The sequence below is a fragment of the Berghia stephanieae genome, chromosome 1 (genome assembly GCF_034508935.2).
Source record: "Berghia stephanieae isolate SIO BIC M18660-M18661 chromosome 1, UCSD_Bste_1.3, whole genome shotgun sequence".
In the NCBI taxonomy this organism is placed as follows: domain Eukaryota; kingdom Metazoa; phylum Mollusca; class Gastropoda; order Nudibranchia; family Aeolidiidae; genus Berghia; species Berghia stephanieae.
The window spans coordinates 87792213-87811436 of record NC_088360.1 but is presented as its reverse complement, the minus strand read 5'-3'; the positions used below and the strand labels follow the sequence as shown (position 1 = coordinate 87811436).

Below are 19224 nucleotides of genomic sequence, written 5' to 3'. Positions count from 1 at the left end.
ACAACAAGGTCTTAGAGCCAATCGAGTTTGTCTTTCGCCACCGGATTGTCCTTGAGCGACACATCATAATAGCCTTTATTTGCCGACAAAGGCAAGGAGAAGCAGTAACTCCATGATAATGGTAGTTAATACATATGTATCAAACATCAACTAACAGTCGAGCTATCTTACATGATGAGAATTTAACAGGGTTGTGTCCCTGGTATTTCTTTATTTATTTTTATTAATTATAATTTAGGTTATGATGTGTGGCCGGCGATTGGCGGTAGGGTACAGACATTCAAGCAATATACATATTGAATATAAATGAAATAATAGCATAGATCATAAACAAATATTAACTATAGTATAAGACACATATAGATACAGTTTTGTACAGGTATTCCAACTTACGAACATCCATGGAATAGCACAATTAAAATATATACACAAACTATAATATTAATAATAGATTAAGCATTGAATCCACAGTAATATCTCGTTCCACTTTGAATGTTAACCAATAATTCATTTTACCTTCAGCCGAGAAAGAAGAAAAACTTTTACAAGTTTGAATTTGGAGAGATAGCTCTTCTTTCTTGGGATACTTAGCGTGTGTGTGATTCGATTCAGAGATGAATTTGATTTTGTGAAATAAGATGATGCGTTGGGATTATGGGAATAGCCAATCAGAAAAATGTTCCTGTTTAAGATAGCCAATGATATTCAGATGCTTTGGTAAGAAAGAATAACGGACAGCTTAGAACAGTAATTGCAATTTTAGCTACTCTTGAAGACAAGAACCTCAGGGCATATGCACGTTGGAGTCTTGTTTGGAAAAGGTAATTAGCAGGAGGTATGGATACAATGGGCAGACAATTTGAACAGGTAAATAAGCCTTAAGCTGAAAGTGAGTGTTCCGTTATACAATGGGAAGGTTTCCCACCTAATTTCCGTTAGCAAAATTTAGATCTTTATTGGAAAAAGACTGTCCATGTTTTGAGTATCTTAACCGGAGGTGTAATCTGCCTTGGCAAATATATATCGTCCACAAAGTTTGAAGTGGTTTTGAATGAGACGCTGACGAATGATAAAGAAATCACGCAGTGAAAGAAAATCGCTCGTCACAATCGTCATCATCACTATTATTACTATTATTATTATTATTATTATTATTATTATTATTATTATTATTATTATTATTATTATTATTATTATTATTATTATTATGCTAAGCATTGTTGGTATTACTCTTGTCATATATTGTGTGATTACTAATGGTATCACTTTATTTTATGTTTTTCTTTTTTTTTTCTTTGGTTTCATTTACCATTTTTTCTCTTTATGTATAAACGGGAAGAATTAAAAATATTAATCACCGATGTTAAGCCTTTTATTATATGTATAACAGAAATCATACCTAAGAATTGTAAAGAAATAGATCCACATACGGAATGCCAGTTATCTGCCAACTATGATCTTTTTATTAATGATTCACCTGAAAGAGGAGTCGCAATATATATTCTACAAAATCTAAATGCGCAGATATGCCCAAATTTAACAGTGTTGAATCTGTCGGAAAGCGTTTGGTGTACGGTCAAATTAGAGGACAGAGTTATATTCATTCTTATAGAAGTCTATCTTTTGGTTAGAATGTGTATACACAGACAGGACATGAGAAATGCACTGTTATGCTTTGATGGCGTAACATGTCATAACGTTATAGTCACCGAGGATTTTAACTTCCCTTTAATCAACTGGGAAGTGCCTTGTTCTACTGTTTCTGAACGTGTTTTTACTGAATATTTGAATGATGCATTCCTGATTCAGCTAATTGCTAAATCTACTAGACACAGGGAAATTCAGATAAGTAACATTCTTGATTTAGTATTGTGTGGTGACGATACATTCATTCATGATATAAAATATTCAAGTCATTTTGTGAAAAAGGGACCACTGTGTACTTAAGCTCATTTTGACTATCTGTAAGAGAACCAAGAATCGAAAAGGATGCCGTACAATACTATAATTATTTCAAGGGTGATTTTGTTAAAAGTAGATAACAATTGAAGTTTTATGATTGGGAAAAGAAGTTATCTCATTTAAGTTTTGATGAATCTTGGTTATATTTAAAGACATATTTTAAATATATATAAATACTGTGAAATCAAGAGAAGAAAAGTTTGTTCCATGTAGAAACAAAATAGTGAAAAGTAAGGTAAAGAAAAAACGGAAAACTTTTGTAAAGGTTTAAAAACACCATACCCACTATAACCAACAAGAGTAAACTAATGCAAGGAGAGATGTGAAACGCGAGATTAGGCACTGTATAAGATTTTGAGTAAGCTTTGGTAAATGAATGCAGTGGGAACAAAAATGTTTTTGGAAATATGTTAATAAAAAGTTGAAAAGAAATACTGAAATGACAGAATTGGTTACAGAAGACGGTGGAGACGTATGTGATGATAAGGGCAAAGCAGGTGTACCGAATGATTTCTTTTTAAGTGTATTTGTTGATTTCAATGATAGAAGCAATAACAGGTCTTTGTCGGATGTTATGATTTCTATAGAAGCCATCTTTAAAAAAAACTGTTTAGGCTTGATTGTTCGAAAAGTATGGAACCTGATAATCTACATCCAAAATTATTGAAGGAATTGTCTTTAGAAATAACTACACCAATGTTTATTATATTCAACAAATCCTTTACCGAAGGAGTTCTACCGTTTGATTGGGAAATGGCAAAGGTGACAGCAAGTATTTGAAAAGGGCGATAAAGGAGACAAGTCAGTGTAAAACACATCCAAAAAGCTTTACAAAAACACCAACTATACGTTAATACTGACAAAACAGATGTAACATTACTGTCAAGGAAGAAAGGTGGATGGAGAGTTACGAAAAAAGTAGGATCATTAATAGGAGGCAAGAAAGACGTAGAAAGAAGAAAAAGTTTATCGACGGCTGCACTAAATAAATTATTACATAGATATATGGATTAGAAAAGATAAAATTAAAATAAACACTAAAATCAAATTATACACAACCCTTGTAAAACCCGTGCTTATATATAACTGCGGAACATGCGCACCGACTGGAACCGAAGAGCAAAGATTAAAGAGATTCCATAGAGAACAACTGAGACGAATCCTGAATATGCGATACCCCACAAAAATAAGCAATAAAACACTGTATGAAAAAAGCAATGAAAGACCGTTATCGATTCAAATCCTGGAGGCAAGATGGCGGCTTTTTGGGCATAATATACTCAGAAGAGATGAAAATAATATACCAGCTAATACAGCCATGGCAGTTAACTGGTTAACAGTATATTGGGGGCAGCGTGGCTCAGCGATACGGTCTTTGCTTCGAACCGAAAAGTACCGAGTTCGATCAGCCGCCGCTGCGTTGTGTGGCCTTGAGCAAATCACCTCGCCCCAGCTCAATTTACGGCGCTGCACTGCGGCTGACGCCTGGGTTATTCCAGTTTTCCCTTAGAATAGACCCTAGAGACAAATGTCCCCTATGAGATGAATACAGGGAGTTTTTTTAGTTTTTTTATTTATATAGCTTACCAGACACTGGTCCATATGTTACATAATATGTTACACATGACTGCAGCTGACATGATACAAATCATTGATTTAATATTTTAGTTGATATCTACACATCTATAGTTCAGCTTTATTCATATCGCTCATCCAGTTTAGATGACTGTTGGGAATATCGTTTCTCTGGGGATTATTTATTCTCTTCAAAGCTCGAATTAGATTTAATTTATTCTGCAATGGCAAAGTAAGTTTGTTTATAATTATTACCCCTTTAGTTGTATTTTAGAGCCATAAGGACCATGTAACAAGAAATAATCTTTGTTTCTAAAGCGTATAACGAACAGTAACCATTTCTTGCAGATCGCTCGTCTTGCAAAATTCTTTTATGCTAGATCTAATATACTGAGCTACGCAATGACTGCTGGATGGATAAAGGAATAACTTGTGCACAACATGCTTTCCTAAAGGCATACTGCTTCACCACAGCGACACATAATTGGTGATTTAAAAAAAAAAATTGCAGCGGTTGATTGAATGAAGGAACGGCTGCCATAGCATTCCAGTGAACCAGTTTTCTCATGCAACAATCTCTACGGTGGGCAGGGAGATCCGTTGGGATGTCTTCTATATCGATTTTCCAACCTGTTTTCTTTCTGTCTTTGTCTTGGATTGAGATTACTTACTTTTGTCCTAACAATGGCTGGAGTCCTTGGTTGGGAGGCGAACGATCAAATGCACGGTTATGGTTTTGGAAGATTTTTTTTCCTTGTAAATCATCTCTTTTATGTACTGTTATACTTTTTTTTTAAATATGAAATGATATATAAGCATTTGAGTGTACTGCTTATGGTGAGATCCAGTGCTTATGTCTGGATGGGACTTGGCTGATTTCAAATTAAGTTTACTGATAGTGATAATAATAATGATGATGATGACGATAATAATAATAATAATTATAATAATAATAGTAATAATAATGATAATAATAATAATAATGATAATAATAATAATAATAATAATAATAATATAATAATGATAATAATAATAATAATAATATAATAATAATAATAATAATAATAATAATAATAATAATAATAATAATAATAATAATAGTAATAATAATAATAATGATAAAAATATTATAATCTTTATTGTCCAAAAAATGGAAATTTGTCATTTGGTTTACGTTTGAAATTAAAGATACGATACGTAGATTGATAGATAGACAAAAATACATAAATAAAATAATAATATGTAAACATCAAAATGATGATGTTTCATAACAGTTTCTAAAACCCAAACATACTCTCTCTTACTCACACACACACACACACACACACACACCTCCATACACCCACACACACACATGCGCACACACGCGGACACACTGACATACATACACACACACAGAGAGAGAGAGAGAGAGAGAGAGAGAGAGAGAGAGAGAGAGAGGCAGGAGCATAAAAGCTTGGAAAGATGTAGAGGTTTAACATTGATAGTAATGGTCTTCCATAGATAGTATGCGCTTAGCTAAGAAGCTTACAACATTGCCATCCTGAAGTATAACGTACCAACACACAAAACTATGTGTAACCTTGAACGTTTATAGTCTGGTTAATACAGTTAAGCGAGAATTACTCCTGGATGGCAAAAAACATAAATCTGTTTTGCAACTTGCTTACTGTCTTTGTCTTGCAATGAGTTTACTTAGTTTTGTCCTGGTCCTGGCCGGAGTCCTTGGCTGGCAGAGAAACAGTCGAATATATAGTTTTAGTTTTGGGAGATGATATTTTTTTTCCTTGTAATTCATCTCTCTGTTGTGTACAACAGTACATTTTTTATTCTTAACATATGATTTGTAAACATTTGAGTATATTCCTCTTAGTGGGGACTTGTGCTGCTGTCTGGGTGAGACTTTAGGTGATCTCAGACTAAGTACACCAATAGTGTGCTCTTGGAATTTACATCTGTTCCCTATTTGAACCATTTCCCCTCTCTTACATTTCCCTCGTCCTGTCAATTGTACATCTACAATGCTTTTACTATCCAATTTTCTTCCTTTTTACTGGTGGTGATATGACCTGAATGTGTTGCAAGCGCTGTAAAACCCTTAAAAACAAAAAACAAAAACAAAAAACAATCAAAGACATATTCCATCACCTTTTTGATTTCCAATTAGGCTTTGTGGATCGTGTTTGATGACTGTAACATTGTCGATTTTTATACTTATATTGTGGTCATTTTCAGTAAGCCATGGAGAGAGAGATAGAGTAAATGTGACTCATATATAAGGGAACAACACAAAACAAACGACGTTTCGGCCTTTGGCATTCTTCAAGTTTCCCTCTATCTCATTGGCTCACTTAGGCACCTCTAGTTTTTGGTTCTGTGCTATACAGTAGACTGGCGTTTCTATGATCTTCATCAAATTTGCACAGTGCAGCAAGACAATCAATTTTGTAACAAAGGGATCTTACATTCGACAAAATAATGGATGGTAATGGTAAATTTGTTTCCTCTCCTTTTTATTCTTTTCCTTATTCCACCTCTTTTTCCTCTTTTCCTCTTCGGTTTAATTGAATGAAACGTGTACTGAAAATAATAGGACGTGCAAATGGATTTGGACATAATTTTTCCTTGGTGTAAACAATATTCCGTCGCCATCTTGTTCATCATATTTGTCGTGATACATTCAAAATCAATAAATGAGATATGCGGATTAACCCTCTCCTTACGACCACAGCTAAATCGTCACATTTGTTACGACTCAATATACATTTTTCTTATTCAGATTTATTTTGTTAATCACCATGATCTTTGCTTAATTAATAACATAGAGCTGCTTTGTAGAGAGATTGTTTTGAGTTTAAAAAATCAATTTTTTTTCTGCAGGGTAAGCCTGCCATTTTGGGAAGATAATGAAAATGGTCAGTAAGGAGAGAGTTCAGACGTGAAGATGTGTGTAAATCCTTGTATAAATACACAATACGAATTAGATAACACAAACTTACTGTCATGAAAAAATATAAAAAGCGATAGGTAGTATGGACCTAATTTGATCCATTTCCGTATGTCTTACATTTTCTTGGGCGCTTTTAATGGTAAATCTAGATATATATTTTACTACCCCATCTTCTTCCCTTTCATGGTAAGCAGGAGGTTACTTGCTGTGTCTTCTATCCCCTTTTATCTGATTTCCGAGTTGCTTTCAGCCTTTGTCTTGGAATGGGATTGCCTGGCCTTTGCTGGAGTCTTTAGCTGAGAGGGAAACAGTCAAGTATCTATTGATAGTTTTGGGCTAATATTTTTTTATCCTTGTAAATGAAAATCTGTTATGTATTGTTAGTTATGTTTTATTTTCTCTAGATATTCTTTAAGCATATGAGTGTATTCCTCTCAGTGGTATCCTGCGCTGGTGTCTGGGTGAGACATTTAGGTCATCTCAAACTAAGTACACAGATAGTGTACTCTTGGAATCTACATCGGTTACTAATTTGAATCTGTACCCCTAATCTTACTTTTTCTTGGGTACCGGTACCTTTACTTGTAATTCTAAATCACTATCATATTTTCTTACTTTTTTACTGGCGCTGAAGCTGTAAAACCATTAAAGCAAAAACAAACCAACCATTTTATTCGTTTTTACTGGCGTTGACAGACATGACCTAAATGCAAGCACCGCAAAACCCTTAAAAACAAAAACATACAAAACAAAACTAACAAAACACTAATCGATCAATATTTTAAGGACAAGTTTTCTAGCCAAAAGGGCAGGACACGTTTTTTTTTGTTAACAACGCCACTACCGCATTATCTGATTCGTCTGTTGTGTTTCATTCATCCTGTTTTGTTGATAAAGGGGAAATCCGAAACGTCCATTTTATCTGTTTTCGTATATTAAATTGAAGCTTACATTCAATTTCACATTGCTATTTATTTCTTCGATCTTCGAGCAGCAACGTTTACATGAATGATACACAGCGCTGTCATTATTTGCGGAAAACATAAATAGGGCTGATCGGTTGCTCTATCCCCGTATTTTATGCTTGGCTGACACATTCAATAGAATTTTTAACGTATAATAATAATATGCTATATTATTAATATGCTCTGCTTATTTTACATAATGATGATATGGGTATAATCTGATCTTTGTTGTAGGTATACATGTTTTATGGTGTGGCACACACCGGCAAGCAGTTGGAAACAGATTGTCTATCCTCGGCATTGGAGAAATATGCAGAGTGTAGCTTTATTATGCGGCTTGTTGACCACCGTTTTCAGTTTTTAACAAGTTCAATGCCCCGTTTGAGGCCTGAATAATGATAGTATCTAACATCCAGCCTCTATATTCAAATATCAATAACGAGAATAGCCCAACAGCACTTGTTAGCGCGTTAATATTATTGTGCATTCTTATAAGCATTAGAATAATAGCGGCGTTAATGCATTTTTTCATTAAAGACTAACTTTGCACCATCTGCACGAGACTGGAAACAGAGATCTGCAGATTTGGAGGCGTGTGACATGTCACAAGATCACAATGCCATTGAAGTCATACGAATAATACATTACATTCTAACAGACAACTGAAAATTTATAAACAAAGGGCTCTACAAGTGCAATGAAACATCTCTCTCCCGGCTATGTGGTCTTCTGATATGACACTCGCTTTCGGACCGGAAGGTCCTGGGTTCGAGTTCGCTCGGCGCATAGTTGAGGCCTTGGAAAAGGCTCTTTACTTATATTCTCTCACCGTACTCAGGTGTAAAATGAATAGCTGGCCGTTAACAGTATTATCTCTACCGAAAAAAAACCCCGGTAATATCGCCTCCATGCGTCATGTCCCATCCAGGGACCACTTATAAAGCGCTTTGAGCACGTGTAGAGGATATTGCGCTATATAAAAGCTCAATTCATTTCTTCAAAATTAGAGGCCCGATGTCGGTCATGTTCTAAAAACACCAGCAAACAAAGTCATGAATGCATAGTTAATTCACATCTGGTTAGAGTGAATATAAAAGACACACTAACAGCCTTTCACACTGTGCAAAGCGGAGGCCTAAAATACATTCAATGTCAAAATAAAACAGTTTCGACAAAAGACATATCTCTAAGATCAATTGCAAAAGACCGTGAAAGGTGGAGGGATCTCAAACAGAGGATAAAAGAGGCGGCCGAGGCGTCCCAGTCGTATGAAGCAGGCGAACGGCGCTAAGTCAATATCAGTATAACGCCCTACTTTGTAAGATATCTTTGGATATATCGGGTTTGCCATGGAATTTGCATTGAAGTGATCAACAATTTCTCTTTGTGAATATATCAATTTGATATTTTGTCAAATTGACATGGAATAGTCAAACATATCCGCCATGTTAACAGATTAATATCGTTGGTTTAAAAGTGATGATCTATTTACAAAATTATGAGAAGAATAAGTTGTGACAAAACTGATCTTTACTTCCTATAGTCAGATTTTTAATAAATGGCGCGTGTTTTTCTTCTTTTTCTCAGGTTCCCCCAATGCATAGCTGCAAAAATTTGTATGAACTTCTGAATAAATTTGTCTCAATAAAAAAATATTTTTTCATGAATTTTAAAACAATAGGAAATGATTTCGTTTATTACATCTATATTAAAATCGATAACAGTTGAGGATCGTAACTCATAGAAGATTTACATTATTAAAATTATGAATTTTTCGCATATCCATTTTGAAGGAATTCGTTAAACTGGAGTGTTCGGTTAATTGAAACTTAAACGATTTACGTGCAGTATTTGAATATGAAGCAACGAATGGCAATTATTAACTATCAGACATCTACATTTATATATATATATATATATATATATATATATATATATATATAATATATATATACCCACCGAATAAAAAACAAATATATATATATATATATATATATATATATATATATATATATATATTTGTTTTTTATTCGGTGGGTATATATATATATATATATATATATATATATATATATATATATATATATATATAAATGTAGATGTCTGATAGTTAATAATTGCCATTCGTATATAAATATATATATATATATATATATATTATATATATATATATATATATACGGGGGGCGTAGTGGCGAATGGCTAAGGCATTCTACTGTGGCTCGGAAGGTCCCGGGATCGAGCCCCGTTTCAGGCACTTTGGTTTTTTTCCTTGAGCAAGATTATTCTGTTGACATCAGACATCTTGTTTGATGAAATACCTATATTCCTTCGTGGAATGCCTAAGCGACGATATCTTACGGTGTCGTGGCGGAAGGGCATAATTATATTATATTATATATATATATATCATTTCCACTGATTTACCATACTCAACAAATTGCAAAGAACCAAATGCTTGGTATGCCAACTTGCTCTGGGAAGATCAATAATTTTTAACCACCTTATATTTACTCAGGTCTGAGAACAGCGCCGACCAGAAGTCTGATTGGTTTATACCATCTGTTCATCATTCATTAACTGAGGAGGAAGTCAAAAAAGTTACAGATGACCTCAATTATCATTGTTCACCGGAGTTGATCGCTGCCCTGGCAAGTAAGGAAAATACTCTAATCCCATACCTACGTATGGTATAAACAAATGGTATAAACAAATAAATACACGTAGTGCTTAGATATTGAGTAAAGTAGAATGATTATACAGAACTCTGGGGCTTTGCGGCGCTGTACTGCGGCTGACGCCTGGGTTATTCCAGTCTTCGATTGGAATAGACCCTAAAGACACATTTCCCCTTTGGGATGAATTAAGGGAATTTTAATTTAAAGATTTGAGCGTCTCCAATCTTACCTGGAGTGAGACAAAGGTCTGTGCCAAGGACAGAAGAAGATGAAAGAGTGCTGTTGAGGCCCTATGCTCCACTAGGAGCCAAGAGGCATAAGTCAAGTAAGTCAAATTTAAATTTGATTTAATAAAACCGATCCTCTTGTGTAACCGTGGCACATATATGCATTAGCCAAGACAGAAGGGAAGAATAAAGTCCTAATAGAAAGCATCCTTAACAATTGAAGATGGCTTTTTTTCTAAATGAAAGGGGGAATATTCCCAAAAACAAGAGAAAAACCATAGTAGTAGTAGTAGTAGTAGTAGTAGTAGTAGTAGTAGTAGTAGTAGTAGTAGAAGTAGTAGTAGTAGAGTAGTAGTAGTAGTAGTAGTAGTAGTAGTAGTAGTAGTAGTAGTAGTAGTAGTAGTAGTAGTTAGTAGTAGTAGTAGTAGTAGTAGTAGTAGTAGTAGTAGTAGTAGGCATCCTTCCGTCTCAAGAGACAATGGTTTGCGCCCTGTATGGCTTTGATCTCATCAGTCTTGTTTAGAGCAGCGACGGGTGTGACTCAGTTGACCAATGCATGGCAGTCTCTACCGCAGTTGTTGCACACGTAGTTTGACTGTGTGTTTGTGTTTGGATCTGCTGCATCTCTTTCCCCTTTGCTCTCCTCTCCTCAAACTTCTGCTTTCTTCTCTCCTCACCTCTCTTCACTCCCTCCATCACCGCATATCTCCAGCCCCTGCGATCGTCAGCAATAATAATAATCATTTTATTGTTGTTTTTGTTGTAGATCTCAGCAAGAATACACCCGTGAAAGTGTTAAGCAACTAAAAAATCACAGACCAGTCACAAATTCCTCATAGAAAGAACAAACGAGTACTAGAAGACACCCATAAGAAAAAGATCATGATTTATCCAAGTCATTAAACACATTAAATTTCCCTGAAATTTTATTTTGTTTTTAATTTTCAGAGTACACATCAAATTCACTGAAATGTCTGGATGTTTTGGATAGTTTGAGTGGATATCTTCCAGAGGTGAAATACCCACGAACTTCAGGCAGAAAACCAAATAAAGAGGAGAACGTGGGAAACGCTTGGTAACCGAAATATTTCTTCTTTTTTTACGAACCATAATATTTTCTGAAGAAGTTTCCAGGGATCATCTTTTTAAAATTACGACATTCATCTCTATATCTAATTATGAAAGAGCAATAGTTCGGGTCCTAATAGAGCCGTCGGTTTGCGGTTTTGCTATTTAAGTATTAATTCTAGGTGGACGGTACTTGCTATATCTTCTATCCCACTGTAAGTGTTTTCCAATTGCTTTCTGTATTTGTCCTGACCCTGGCCGGAGTCCTTGGCTGGGAGGGAAACAATCATATGTATAGTTATAGTTTTGGGAGATGATAATATTTTTTCCTTGTAAATCAATTCTCTGTTATGTACTGTTACTTTTTCATTTTAACATATTATTTGTAAACATTTGAGGAGTATTTCCTCATAGTGAGATCTTGTACTGGTCTCTGAGTGAGACTTTTAGGTGATCTCAAACTAAGTACACTGATAGGGTGCTCTTGGAATGTACATCTGTTCCCTATTTGAACCATACCCTTTTTCTTACGTTTAATTGTACATTTAGAATATTTTTACTATCCAATTTTCTTCCCTTTTACTGGGGTTGATATGAACTAAATGTGTTGAAAGCGCCGTTAACCCTTAAAAACAAAAAACAAAACATAAGACATGAATTCTTTTTTTTTTTCTACAAAAGTCTATAACATAAGAGGAGACGCATGTAGGCTGTTGGACTTGAGTGCGAACGATTCTATTAAATCAAATGATTACTCAACGCATTAATTGTTATACAGCAGGATAGAGAAAGAATAGATCAAATTGAAAGAAGAGCGAAAGACATGTGCAGTCCATCCTGCCTACACAAAATACCCTTTATGAAAAATATTCCTATAAAAAAAAGTTTTGAACATCTTGAAAGATAAGCAACTTCCTCTATTTTTAGAATATAAAACGTCAGGTAGATCAGGCAAAGTGATGAGTTTAAAATCCAGAACAGAACGTTGTTAAATTCCTTTGTACCCTCTACCTCAAGGAGACGTTTTCGAAGTGGCATAAAGATGGAGATCAAGGACAGTGTCGATGGGTGAACAGTGGGCGTGAATATAGTATACGTAATTATAGAGAATAAAAAGGTATCGAATTACGAGAGAAAAAGAACGTTTGTTTGTATGTGTGTTTGTGTGTGTGTGTGGGTGGGTGGGTGGGTGGGTTGGTGTGTGTGTGTGTGTGTGTGTGTGTGTGTGAGTGCGACTGGGTGAGTAAATGAAACAGATAGAGAGTGAGAAAGAGAGGTTTTGTTAAACTTTTTGTTGGATTACTTCTATGCCATTGTATTTCCTTATTATTTATTTGCTTAATTATTTTCAGAAATGCATTAGTCTGTGGCAATGCCCAATGTAAATTTCAGGAAATGGATAAGTAAAGTTCATCTTATCTTATCTTATCTATCTTATCTTATCTTATGATGACCTCAGTTCTTAAAACAATTATAACAGTCGCAGCTATACTTTAGAACGTGTGTTATTTAATTTGTTTTTAATTTCTCCCCGGATAGGGCCTGGTTGTGCGACATTACTGGAGCACCCTACGGCAAGTTGTCCGGGAAGAAGGTGGCGATAAAGGACAGTGTAGCAGTGGCTGGTGTCCCCATGTCTAATGGTAGCCGTGTGCTGGAGGGTTATGTACCTGAATACGACGCTACTATTGTCACTCGTATCTTGGATGCTGGTATGTGTTGATAATGTTTGGTGATTTCATTACTTATTATTGTCGCTGATTTATTTGACGTTTTGTACATGGGTGTCAACAATTACTTAACGCCATCCAGAGTGACTTTAGACATACGATCAGTAACTAGTAATAATTCCAAAGGCCAAAAGGACCTAATATTTTTAGGTTTCCTTCAGCTTTTGACTAGAGCTGCAGACCACAGTCAACTTTTTTTTAAAATGATTTGTGCGGAATTGAAAATCAAGTACAAGATCGATTTGATTGACCCCTTTTAATGTATGAAATAATAAGAGTAAACCAAACAGTCATCTTAATTACCAGTAAAACCAGGAGTATCCCCAGGGAACAGTTTTAGGGCCATTTCTATTCCTTACTTTTTTAACGACATTGATAATCATCTAACTACAGGATAAAGCTGTCATAATTTACAGGTTATAGTTATAGATTATAGTATGGACAATTATTTTGCAGAATAAATTTGCAAAAATCTGATAATAAATGGGAAATGGAGCTTCCTCCAGATAGATGAAATATTAAATGATTACAATATAACCATTAAATACAGATAGATTTGTCTTTATTCCAAACCATTCTCATTAGGTGGCCGTATCGTAGGAAAGGCTGCATGTGACGATGGTTGCCTCAGTGCAATGGGATTCTCATCTATTGAAGGATACATACATCTTCCTGATACTCCGGACTACAGAGTGGGCGGCTCGAGCGGTGGTTCTACTGTTTTGGTACGGACAATTGAAAACACAAATCTCTCTAAAAAAAAAACCCCGAGCAGTTTAATTTATAAATCTCTACATTCGCATCTAAAGAATCTGATAGTTACTTTACTTTTCTAACAAATCGCCTTTCTTTGGTCAGATAAAGTTGAATCAAATTTCGTTTCGATGCATTGAGAAAAACACAAACTTGTCAAAAAAAATTAACATAGGACTTCTAAGTTGTGAGTGATGTATTTCCAGATACGAGTGCGTATAGTATAGATTTTTTCCTCTCCAATTGTGGCGCTAGCTGAATCTTATCAAAACATTGCTTTTGTGGCTAAATGGAGATTATATAAACCGATATTGTGTTATGTAAAATATCAAAAGCGAACGACAAAAGAAGAAGAAAAAGAATAAGAAGAGCGAATAATTTTGAGTATTGGTAGAAATTGTTACTGTGTCACGATACGCTACGTAAACGTAGACAGATTTGTACGGCTATGTAGTCTAGTGGTATGACTCTTGTTTTCGGATTGGAAGTCCTGGGTTCGAGCTTCGTTTGGCGCATATTTGAGTCCTTGGAGAAGGCTCTTTACTCAAATTCTCTCACCGTACCATTCTGAGTATTGTAGAAATTGCTACTGTTTCACGATACGGTACATAAACGAAGACAGATTTGGAATAAATGGGCCTAATCAATAACAATACTGTATAGTCATTGATTTTGATGGCTTTGAATGGTTATTTCTATCTACTACTCTTAAGAACTTGCATGAAGAATGTAAAAAAAAAAACAAACAAAAAAAAACAGATGAGCATAGGAAACACTAAGTGGAGGTACATTGAAAACTGGAGAAGTAACGTAGTTCGGGGTAGAAAAATTCACTTATTTATATTCTCGTGTTAACGTTATTATTTCTTGCCAATTTAAAAACCATAAAATCATTTCCATTGTTATGGTGATGAAGTTACCGAGAAAACCTTTAACATGGAAACGTACACCCTCCTGATACACCCTATTGTTGTGTTGGTTCTGTTTCGTTTTCCTTATTTTAAAATGTTCAACACCTGATTATGTAGATTTATAAATTCCCCAGGTCGCTGCAGGGGAAGTGGATTTTGCCATTGCTGGTGACCAAGGTGGCTCCATTCGTATCCCAGCTGCCTGGAGTGGTGTAGTAGGTTTAAAGCCAACCCATGGTCTTGTCCCGTACACTGGCATCGTGTCCATAGAACCAACCCTGGATCACATTGGCCCCGTGGCTAGGTCTGTTGCTGATTGCGCTTTATTCTTAGAGGTAAGTTGGTTGACAACCTGTCTCAACTTTATTCGCACGAGTGTATGTGTGTGTTTTTTTTCTCATCCAGTGACTGCAACTTTAGAATAAAACTTTAAATAAATTGAATGCACCCAAATTGTCGAGGCCATTAAGACTTGGGAGACTTAGAGATGTCAATCTTTCTTTGTATGACCAGTAGGCTAATAAATTTCACAAGGCATTTTGGTCACCGGCCTTTGTATAATTTCAATTATATATATTATATATATATATATATATATATATATATATATATATATATATATATATATATATCACAAATGTCCGATTCCAGTTAAAGTAAGTGTATTGGCACGTGGTTGATGATTATATTCAAATTCTGTTCAAAGGTACTGGCTGGAAATAATGGAATCGATCCCCGCCAAAAGACAGACATTGTTGTTCCGGAATACAGTAAATTGGTAATGTATCGCAACTGTGTGGGTCAGAATGCCAGGAACCACGTCATTTATATGATCCCTTTAGATATTTCTATGTAAACAAAAGTTTAACACCACTTCTCTAGAGCTACTTTTGCAACAAAACAAAAAAGTTACGTGATCCTGAGCGTTTTCTATAATGCGTGGTTTGGACTCTTATGTACATTTCATTGGCTAAATAGTATGATATGAATAAAACGAAAATTGTTTCCTATTTATTTTGTTTTTGTTTTGTTTCGTTTCTGCTTGTGTTCTTTCTGTTACTTTTTTTTTACAGTTGTAGGTAATCGCTTCTAAGCCGCATGCATTTCGGTTTATAGATATGAATTATTTTCTATGAAAAATGAATGAAAAGTTTTATCACAAGCACAGGATATGATAAAAATATGATATGTGTTTTTCCACAGTTGGAGACCGAGACAGAATTAAAACTTGGAATATTAAAAGAAGGTTTTGAATGCTGTGTGGACGAAGTCAGAAATCTAGCAAAGACGTTTTTGGAAGGGGTGGCCTCCTGCAAGAACCTGACATGCACGGATGTGTCGACGCCCCTTCATGAAGTTGGTAATGATGTTTTACACTGGCGCATTTTGAAAGAGAAAGAGTATCGTCTTTAAGGAATTTCACTGTTCTGATATAATCTGAAAAATGCATTTCAAAAATGTTAGCCAGGGAACTCGATTACTGTGGCCCTCGTCTTGTCAAAAAATGATCAATATTTAAAGGACTAGTTTTATGGCTGGATTCTTTTAATATACTTTTTAAGAATACGGCATTGTAGCTCTGGGGGTCATGAGCGAGAGACTCACTTCAGACACTTCCGTTTTTCCCTTGCATAAAAGTTAAAATCCTTTATTTGCTTACTTGGACAAATTAATTTTTTTATTTTGATATCATACTCGCACGATGAACCCAATGGCTCTAAAGGAGTTTTTTTTAAATCTTCTACAAATCAGGTTGGCTCCAAACTTGTCAAGAAGACTGAACTCTTCTTACTCGTCTCCAAAATCTCGCGATTTTGTTTTTGTTTTGTTGTTGTTTGTATTTTTTTTTATCTGTTTGTCTGTTGTTGTATATTTTTCTTTTTGTTTGTTTTAGGGGGGTTTTGGGGGGGGGTTGGGGGGAAGGGGTTGTTGTTGTTTGGTTTGGGTTTTTTTGTTGGTCATTTAGTTCCTTTTTTATTTCTTTTTACAGATATTCGGGATTATTTCAATCTGTCGAGATATGAAGTAAACGTTTTCTGGTCACAAAAATCGTTCTGTATTAGCGGTTAAAATGCAATCAACACAGCATTGTCTCGATAAACCCAATAATAATCTAATATCTTAATAATGATAATTTTTTTTAAAAGAAGAAAGAAATAAAGAAAAATGTGTGGTACGGTTTTTTCTCTCTTTTAAAAATGCTGTTTAATACAATGGCTGATGATCCTATTTGACACGAATGAATTCAACTATTGACAAAAAAAAGACAAAGAAATACATTGCATGCATGCCAATTGCATGTGTATTTAGGCAACACTGTGACCCCCCTCCCCCCTCTCTTTCTCTCTCTCTCTCTCTCTCTCTCTCTCTCTTTCTCTCTACGTTCCTTCTCTCTCTCTCTCTCTCTCTCTCTCTCTCTCTCTCTCTCTCTCTCTACGTTCCTTCTCTCTCTCTCTCTCTCTCTTCTCTCTCTCTCTCTCTCTCTCTCTCCTCTCTCTCTCTCTCTTTCTTCTCTCTCTCTCTCTCTCTCTCTCTCTCTCTCTCTCTACTCTCTCTTCTTCTCGTTCTCTCTCTCTCTCTCTTCTCTCTCTCTCCTCTCCTACTCTCTCTCTCTCTCTCTCTCTCTCTCTCTCTCTCTCTCTCTCACACTCCCCTCTTTCTTTCTTCTTCTCTCTCTCTACTCCTCTCTCCTCTCTTCTCCTATATATATATATATATATATATATATATATATATCTTTCTATCTCTATATCTCTTTCCGTTCCCTATCTCCCCTCTCTCTCTCTCTCTCTCTCCTCTCTCTCTCTCTCTCTCCTCTCTCTCTCTCTCTCTCTCTCTCTCTCTCTCTCTCTCTCTCTCTCTCTCTCTCTCTCTCTCTCTCTCTCTCTCTCTCCTAGATATACCTATTTATTTGTGAATGAATGAATAAGCAATTGCTTAATATAATATAAAGTCATTTGATCGTGCTTTCACCGGAATTGACCATTCAAAAATGCTGTCTTTCTTTAATCAGTTTCAATATTTTACTCCCATAAAACAGCGACGCCTATTTTCACCCCCATCTGTATGCAAGGAGCTCAGACTAATATTCAAATGGGAAGTAAGTTGATTTTATATTACTACCCACCACCACAAACTAGCATTATGTCAACTAGCTGTTACAAATCGAATCTACGATAAAAAAATGTGAAATGTTGTCCTTCACCGACATGGAACTGAAGTTTATTCCTGTTTCTCTAATGCTAAATAGACAGTAACATTTGATATCTACCCTTTTGACAGACAATGGTCTAAATCAAAGTACTTTCCGCCAAATCTAATCAAGACACAACTATTCAACCACTGCTATTTAGACAGAGGTCGAGAAAACAAAACAATTTAGAATGCATCTGGGACCGATAAACTGGACGCGTTGTTTGTGTGCAAAGCGCTCCTCCAGCTGAACTATCAGGATCACTGAGATATGACCCAGCGCCTCAATTCGGTGTTATGTCGGGATTAAAATGATACCGAAAACTATTTGGATTTAAGTATGAAATATAAGTGATATTAGAATGCCCCTTTTAAAAAAAGAATAAAATTGTTTTGTTAAATTTGTTATTTGTAAAATGCTAAAATTGTGTAATTTTAGTAATAGTGATACTAAGATGCTAGAAGCTGTGGACTGTAAAAAGTAGTAAATAAAAGTGAATATAACAGCTTCGAAATAGAACAAAATAACAAACACGGAACGTTTCGGACTCAAAATCCTTCATCATACATAGAAATACATTTCTAAAAGACCAGACAAACGACTAAATATTTCGTACGTCCTCTCTGAGGAGCCCGAAACGTGCGGTGTTTGGTATTTGTTCTATTTTGAAGCTCATGTAAGTAAAGTAATGTTAACCTGGAATCCAATTTCTTTGTATAGCTTTCAGCTCGACATAATACCGTTCTGAGACTGCTGGTCACAAATATGGAACTTGGATGTGAAATGTGCTTTAATGAGGACAGTGATTATAGAATAACGTATTATCTCGATGAAGATACTAAACTTTCGCAATGTCTTGTCATTTTTTTCCCATATCGACATTTTGGTATTCAATTCCACAGATCAATTTTATTTCATCTTTTTACTCAATCAGCGACACCCCAGTTCTTGGATGGATTCCACTCAACGAGTTTGGCCAAAGCCATACAAGAGGGAACAAAATGTTCCGGTCGACACTTTTCCCCTGGAATGAAACAATTCACCATGATGGGGGAGATACTGACCCGTCGCTATGGAAACCACTACTACGCCAAGGCCCGCAATCTTACCATTGATCTCCGGAAACAAATTGATGATGTTTTGGAAAACCAATGCGATGTGTTAATCATGCCAACACTTACCTCATTACCTCCAAAATTTGTAACGAAAGGA

At 35.4% G+C, this 19224-nt stretch overlaps 1 protein-coding gene across 1 annotated transcript in view; it reads left to right on the top strand.

Annotated features, from left to right (window-relative positions):
• Positions 1 to 3618: 3618 nt before the first annotated feature.
• The window catches only part of LOC144960587 (amidase-like), a 17752-nt gene continuing 2146 nt past the window's right edge, over positions 3619 to 19224 (top strand). The window contains exons 1-10 of the mRNA XM_078893816.1: positions 3619 to 3769; positions 9971 to 10107; positions 11306 to 11432; positions 12965 to 13137; positions 13741 to 13880; positions 14954 to 15154; positions 15526 to 15597; positions 16023 to 16179; positions 17860 to 17919; positions 18947 to 19224. The exon at positions 18947 to 19224 is cut by the window's right edge and continues 25 nt beyond it. Of these exons, the coding sequence (XP_078749942.1) occupies positions 3762 to 3769; positions 9971 to 10107; positions 11306 to 11432; positions 12965 to 13137; positions 13741 to 13880; positions 14954 to 15154; positions 15526 to 15597; positions 16023 to 16179; positions 17860 to 17919; positions 18947 to 19224 (1353 nt within the window). The 5' untranslated portion in view covers positions 3619 to 3761. The remainder of the gene's footprint in view (positions 3770 to 9970; positions 10108 to 11305; positions 11433 to 12964; positions 13138 to 13740; positions 13881 to 14953; positions 15155 to 15525; positions 15598 to 16022; positions 16180 to 17859; positions 17920 to 18946) is intronic.